Raw genomic sequence first — 8,347 nt, 5'->3', positions numbered from 1 at the left:
TACAGGCCTCTTACCTATGTACAGGGTCTAGTGTTTCAGTGAGCTACAGGCCTCTTACCTATGTACAGGGACTAGTGTGTCAGTCAGCTACAGGCCTCTTACCTATGTACAGGGTCTAGTGTTTCAGTGAGCTACAGGCCTCTTACCTATGTACAGGGACTAGTGTGTCAGTGAGCTACAGGCCTCTTACCTATGTACAGGGACTAGTGTGTCAGTGAGCTACAGGCCTCTTACCTATGTACAGGGACTAGTGTGTCAGTAAGCTACAGGCCTCTTACCTATGTAGAGGGGGGAGTTGCCTCGTCCGGCAAAGTCATCCACATAAGAGATACCAAAGGGTTGTATGGGAACAGATCCCACCCCGAACAGCAGCTGAGCTATAGCCATGAGCATCCACAAGTTGTTGGTGTCTGCTATACGCTTGATCTCTGTCTTCCCACAGGCCTCTGTCATGTTGGTGGTACCCTGGAGGGAACACAGGTCTTGGCGATCTGGAGAAAGCACACACATTCACACAGACACGCATTCACACACACACACAGTTAGTTACAGGCCTGGGGACTACACACACAGCTGAGTTCATGTTCCTGGAGTTTCATGTGACCCTTCAGTGGTACAATGAGGAGATCAGCCAGCCTACTGGTGTGTGTGTGTGTGGCATGGTGTGTGTGTGTGTGTGTGTGTGTGTGTGTGTGTGTGTGTGTGTGTGTGTGTGTGTGTGTGTGTGTGTGTGTGTGTGTGTGTGTGTGTGTGTGTGTGTGTGTGTTCTGTGTGTGGTATGGTGTGTGTGTGGTATGGTGTTGTGTGTGGTATGGTATGGTGTTGTGTGTGTGTGTGTGTGTGGTATGGTGTGTGTGTGGTGTGTGTGAGCGGAGGGAGGAGGAGAGTGAACAGAGCTCTCAGTTTAACCAACTGTCTGGGAGACGGTCCTCATCTTTCCTGGAGCGCTCAGACATTTTCCATCTGAGTTATGTAGGTTCATCTAGAGAGCACCTGCAAGCCAGCCTGGATCCCACAATCCACCACTCTAAATCCATCCACTCTAAATCCATCCACTCTAAATCCATCCACTCTAAATCCATCCATCCACTCTAAATCCATCCACTCTAAATCCACCCATCCACTCTAAATCCTTCCACTCTAAATCCACCCATCCACTCTAAATCCATCCACTCTAAATCCATCCACTCTAAATCCACCCATCCACTCTAAATCCTTCCACTCTAAATCCACCCATCTACTCTAAATCCACCCATCCACTCTAAATCCACCCATCCACTCTAAATCCACCCATCCACTCTAAATCCATCCATCCACTCTAAATCCATCCATCCACTCTAAATCCCCCCATCCACTCTAAATCCATCCATCCACTCTAAATCCCCCCATCCACTCTAAATCCCCCCATCCACTCTAAATCCATCCATCCGCTCTAAATCCATCCATCCGCTCTAAATCTACCCATCCGCTCTAAATCCACCCATCCGCTCTAAATCCACCCATCCGCTCTAAATCCAGCCACTCTAATTCCACCCATCAACTCTAAATCCACCCATCCGCACTAAATCCACCCATCCGCTCAAAATCCATCCACTCTAAATCCATCCACTCTAAATCCACCCATCCGCTCTAAATCCATCCATCCACTCTAAATCCACCCATCCACTCTAAATCCACCCATCCACTCTAAATCCACCCATCCACTCTAAATCCACCCATCCACTCTAAATCCACCCATCCACTCTAAATCCACCCATCCACTCTAAATCCACCCATCCACTCTAAATCCACCCATCCACTCTAAATCCACCCATCCACCCATCCACTCTAAATCCATCCATCCACTCTAAATCCATCCATCCACTCTAAATCCATCCATCCACTCTAAATCCACACATCCACTCTAAATCCACCCATCCACTCTAAATCCACCCATCCACTCTAAATCCATCCACCACTCTAAATCCATCCATCCATCCACTCTAAATCCATCCATCCACCACTCTAAATCCATCCATCCATCCACTCTAAATCCATCCATCCACCACTCTAAATCCATCCATCCACCACTCTAAATCCATCCGTCCACTCTAAATCCATCCGTCCACTCTAAATCCATCCGTCCACTCTAAATCCATCCGTCCACTCTAAATCCACCCGTCCACTCTAAATCCACCCGTCCACTCTAAATCCACCCGTCCACTCTAAATCCACCCGTCCACTCTAAATCCACCCGTCCACTCTAAATCCACCCGTCCACTCTAAATCCACCCGTCCACTCTAAATCCACCCGTCCACTCTAAATCCACCCGTCCACTCTAAATCCACCCGTCCACTCTAAATCCACCCGTCCACTCTAAATCCACCCATCCACTCTAAATCCACCCATCCACTCTAAATCCACCCATCCACTCTAAATCCAACCATCCACTCTAAATCCACCCATCCACTCTAAATCCACCCATCCACTCTAAATCCACCCATCCACTCTAAATCCACCCATCCACTCTAAATCCACCCATCCACTCTAAATCCACCCATCCACTCTAAATCCACCCATCCACTCTAAATCCATCCATCTATCCACTCTAAATCCATCCATCCACTCTAAATCCATCCATCCACTCTAAATCCACCCATCCACTCTAAATCCACCCATCCACTCTAAATCCACCCATCCACTCTAAATCCACCCATCCACTCTAAATCCACCCATCCACTCTAAATCTACCCATCCACTCTAAATCCACCCATGCAATCTAATTCCACCCATCCACTCTAATTCCACCCATCCACTCTAATTCCACCCATCCACTCTAAATCCACCCATCCACTCTAAATCCACCCATCCACTCTAAATCCACCCATCCACTCTAAATCCATCCATCCACTCTAAATCCATCCACTCTAAATCCACCCATCCACTCTAAATCCATCCATCCACTCTAAATCCATCCGCTCTAAATCTATCCATCCGCTCTAAATCCACCCATCCGCTCTAAATCCACCCATCCATCCATCCATCCGCTCTAAATCCATCCACTCTAAATCCACCCATCCGCTCTAAATCCACCCATCCGCTCTAAATCCACCCATCCGCTCTAAATCCACCCATCCGCTCTAAATCCACCCATCCGCTCTAAATCCACCCATCCGCTCTAAATCCACCCATCCGCGCTAAATCCACCCATCCGCGCTAAATCCACCCATCCGCTCTAAATCCACCCATCCGCGCTAAATCCACCCATCCGCGCTAAATCCACCCATCCGCTCTAAATCCACCCATCCGCTCCAAATCCATCCACTCTAAATCCATCCACTCTAAATCCATCCACTCTAAATCCATCCGCTCTAAATCCATCCGCTCTAAATCCTTCCATCCGCTCTAAATCCACCCATCCGCTCTAAATCCACCCATCCGCTCTAAATCCACCCTTCCGCTCTAAATCCACCCTTCCGCTCTAAATCCACCCTTCCGCTCTAAATCCATCCATCCGCTCTAAATCCACCCTTCCGCTCTAAATCCACCCTTCCGCTCTAAATCCATCCATCCGCTCTAAATCCACCCATCCGCTCTAAATCCACCCATCCGCTCTAAATCCACCCATCCGCTCTAAATCCGTCCACTCTAAATCCATCCATCCACTCTAAATCCATCCACTCTAAATCCATCCATCCACTCTAAATCCATCCATCCACTCTAAATCCACCCATCCACTCTAAATCCACCCATCCACTCTAAATCCACCCATCCACTCTAAATCCACCCATCCACTCTAAATCCACCCATCCACTCTAAATCCACCCATCCACTCTAAATCCACCCATCCACTCTAAATCCACCCATCCACTCTAAATCCACCCATCCACTCTAAATCCATCCATCCACTCTAAATCCATCCATCCACTCTAAATCCATCCACTCTAAATCCATCCACTCTAAATCCACCTAACCACTCTAAATCCACCTAACCACTCTAAATCCATCCATCCACTCTAAATCCATCCATCCACTCTAAATCCATCCATCCACTCTAAATCCATCCACTCTAAATCCATCCATCCGCTCTAAATCCATCCATCCGCTCTAAATCCACCCATCCGCTCTAAATCCACCCATCCGCTCTAAATCCACCCATCCGCTCTAAATCCACCCATCCGCGCTAAATCCACCCATCCGCTCTAAATCCATCCATCCGCTCTAAATCCATCCATCCGCTCTAAATCCATCCATCCGCTCTAAATCCATCCACTCTAAATCCATCCACTCTAAATCCATCCACTCTAAATCCATCCATCCGCTCTAAATCCTTCCATCCGCTCTAAATCCACCCATCCGCTCTAAATCCACCCATCCAATCTAATTCCACCCATCCACTCTAATTCCACCCATCCACTCTAAATCCACCCATCCACTCTAAATCCATCCATCCATCCACTCTAAATCCATCCACTCTAAATCCACCCATCCACTCTAAATCCATCCATCCACTCTAAATCCATCTGCTCTAAATCTATCCATCCGCTCTAAATCCACCCATCCGCTCTAAATCCACCCATCCATCCATCCATCCGCTCTAAATCCATCCATCCGCTCTAAATCCATCCATCCGCTCTAAATCCACCCATCCGCTCTAAATCCACCCATCCGCTCTAAATCCACCCATCCGCTCTAAATCCACCCATCCGCTCTAAATCCACCCATCCGCTCTAAATCCACCCATCCGCTCTAAATCCATCCACTCTAAATCCACCCATCCGCTCTAAATCCACCCATCCGCTCTAAATCCACCCATCCGCTCTAAATCCACCCATCCGCTCTAAATCCACCCATCCGCTCTAAATCCACCCATCCGCTCTAAATCCACCCATCCGCTCTAAATCCACCCATCCGCGCTAAATCCACCCATCCGCTCTAAATCCACCCATCCGCTCTAAATCCACCCATCCGCTCTAAATCCACCCATCCGCTCTAAATCCACCCATCCGCGCTAAATCCACCCATCCGCTCTAAATCCACCCATCCGCTCTAAATCCACCCATCCGCTCCAAATCCATCCACTCTAAATCCATCCACTCTAAATCCATCCACTCTAAATCCATCCACTCTAAATCCATCCACTCTAAATCCATCCGCTCTAAATCCTTCCATCCGTTCTAAATCATCCCATCCGCTCTAAATCCACCCATCCGCTCTAAATCCATCCATCCGCTCTAAATCCACCCTTCCGCTCTAAATCCATCCATCCGCTCTAAATCCACCCATCCGCTCTAAATCCACCCATCCGCTCTAAATCCACCCATCCGCACTAAATCCACCCATCCGCTCAAAATCCATCCACTCTAAATCCATCCACTCTAAATCCACCCATCCGCTCTAAATCCATCCATCCACTCTAAATCCACCCATCCACTCTAAATCCACCCATCCACTCTAAATCCACCCATCCACTCTAAATCCACCCATCCACTCTAAATCCACCCATCCACTCTAAATCCACCCATCCACTCTAAATCCACCCATCCACTCTAAATCCACCCATCCACTCTAAATCCACCCATCCACTCTAAATCCACCCATCCACTCTAAATCCACCCATCCACCCATCCACTCTAAATCCATCCATCCACTCTAAATCCATCCATCCACTCTAAATCCATCCATCCACTCTAAATCCACACATCCACTCTAAATCCACCCATCCACTCTAAATCCACCCATCCACTCTAAATCCATCCACCACTCTAAATCCATCCATCCATCCACTCTAAATCCATCCATCCACCACTCTAAATCCATCCATCCACCACTCTAAATCCATCCATCCACTCTAAATTCATCCATCCACTCTAAATCCACCCATCCGCTCTAAATCCACCCATCCGCTCTAAATCCACCCATCCGCTCCAAATCCATCCACTCTAAATCCATCCACTGTAAATCCATCCACTCTAAATCCATCCACTCTAAATCCATCCACTCTAAATCCATCCGCTCTAAATCCTTCCATCCGTTCTAAATCATCCCATCCGCTCTAAATCCACCCATCCGCTCTAAATCCATCCATCCGCTCTAAATCCACCCTTCCGCTCTAAATCCATCCATCCGCTCTAAATCCACCCATCCGCTCTAAATCCACCCATCCGCTCTAAATCCACCCATCCGCACTAAATCCACCCATCCGCTCAAAATCCATCCACTCTAAATCCATCCACTCTAAATCCACCCATCCGCTCTAAATCCATCCATCCACTCTAAATCCACCCATCCACTCTAAATCCACCCATCCACTCTAAATCCACCCATCCACTCTAAATCCACCCATCCACTCTAAATCCACCCATCCACTCTAAATCCACCCATCCACTCTAAATCCACCCATCCACTCTAAATCCACCCATCCACTCTAAATCCACCCATCCACTCTAAATCCACCCATCCACTCTAAATCCACCATCCACCTAATCCACCCATCCACTCTAAATCCATCCATCCACTCTAAATCCATCCATCCACTCTAAATCCATCCATCCACTCTAAATCCACACATCCACTCTAAATCCACCCATCCACTCTAAATCCACCCATCCACTCTAAATCCATCCACCACTCTAAATCCATCCATCCATCCACTCTAAATCCATCCATCCACCACTCTAAATCCATCCATCCACCACTCTAAATCCATCCATCCACTCTAAATTCATCCATCCACTCTAAATCCATCCATCCACTCTAAATCCACCCGTCCACTCTAAATCCACCCGTCCACTCTAAATCCACCCGTCCACTCTAAATCCATCCGTCCACTCTAAATCCACCCGTCCACTCTAAATCCACCCGTCCACTCTAAATCCACCCGTCCACTCTAAATCCACCCGTCCACTCTAAATCCACCCGTCCACTCTAAATCCACCCGTCCACTCTAAATCCACCCGTCCACTCTAAATCCACCCGTCCACTCTAAATCCACCCTTCCACTCTAAATCCACCCATCCACTCTAAATCCACCCATCCACTCTAAATCCATCCATCCACTCTAAATCCACCCATCCACTCTAAATCCACCCATCCACTCTAAATCCATCCATCCACTCTAAATCCACCCATCCACTCTAAATCCACCCATCCACTCTAAATCCACCCATCCACTCTAAATCCACCCATCCACTCTAAATCCACCCATCCACTCTAAATCCACCCATCCACTCTAAATCCACCCATCCACTCTAAATCCACCCATCCACTCTAAATCCATCCATCTATCCACTCTAAATCCATCCATCCACTCTAAATCCATCCATCCACTCTAAATCCACCCATCCACTCTAAATCCACCCATCCACTCTAAATCCACCCATCCACTCTAAATCCACCCATCCACTCTAAATCCACCCATCCACTCTAAATCTACCCATCCACTCTAAATCCACCCATGCAATCTAATTCCACCCATCCACTCTAATTCCACCCATCCACTCTAATTCCACCCATCCACTCTAAATCCACCCATCCACTCTAAATCCACCCATCCACTCTAAATCCACCCATCCACTCTAAATCCACCCATCCACTCTAAATCCACCCATCCACTCTAAATCCATCCATCCACTCTAAATCCATCCACTCTAAATCCACCCATCCACTCTAAATCCATCCATCCACTCTAAATCCATCCGCTCTAAATCTATCCATCCGCTCTAAATCCACCCATCCGCTCTAAATCCACCCATCCATCCATCCATCCGCTCTAAATCCATCCACTCTAAATCCACCCATCCGCTCTAAATCCACCCATCCGCTCTAAATCCACCCATCCGCTCTAAATCCACCCATCCGCTCTAAATCCACCCATCCGCGCTAAATCCACCCATCCGCGCTAAATCCACCCATCCGCTCTAAATCCACCCATCCGCGCTAAATCCACCCATCCGCGCTAAATCCACCCATCCGCTCTAAATCCACCCATCCGCTCCAAATCCATCCACTCTAAATCCATCCACTCTAAATCCATCCACTCTAAATCCATCCGCTCTAAATCCATCCGCTCTAAATCCATCCGCTCTAAATCCTTCCATCCGCTCTAAATCCACCCATCCGCTCTAAATCCACCCATCCGCTCTAAATCCACCCATCCGCTCTAAATCCACCCTTCCGCTCTAAATCCATCCATCCGCTCTAAATCCACCCTTCCGCTCTAAATCCACCCTTCCGCTCTAAATCCATCCATCCGCTCTAAATCCACCCATCCGCTCTAAATCCACCCATCCGCTCTAAATCCACCCATCCGCTCTAAATCCGTCCACTCTAAATCCATCCATCCACTCTAAATCCATCCAATCGAAA

At 48.0% G+C, this 8,347-nt stretch overlaps 1 protein-coding gene across 1 annotated transcript in view; it reads right to left on the bottom strand.

Annotated features, from left to right (window-relative positions):
- LOC120039053 (solute carrier organic anion transporter family member 2A1-like) overlaps window positions 1–511 on the bottom strand; it is a gene marked incomplete at its 3' end in the record, with an annotated part of 26,168 nt that extends 25,657 nt beyond the window's left edge. Inside the window, exon 1 of the mRNA XM_038984580.1 lies at window positions 279–511. Coding sequence (XP_038840508.1) covers window positions 279–510 — 232 coding nt within the window. The remainder of the gene's footprint in view (window positions 1–278) is intronic.
- Between the last annotated feature and the right edge of the window lie 7,836 nt (window positions 512–8,347).

This window comes from Salvelinus namaycush, unplaced genomic scaffold, assembly GCF_016432855.1.
Source record: "Salvelinus namaycush isolate Seneca unplaced genomic scaffold, SaNama_1.0 Scaffold2496, whole genome shotgun sequence".
In the NCBI taxonomy this organism is placed as follows: Eukaryota; Metazoa; Chordata; class Actinopteri; order Salmoniformes; family Salmonidae; genus Salvelinus; species Salvelinus namaycush.
The sequence above is the reverse complement of the archived record's forward strand: the minus strand, read 5'-3'. Positions and strand labels throughout refer to the sequence as shown.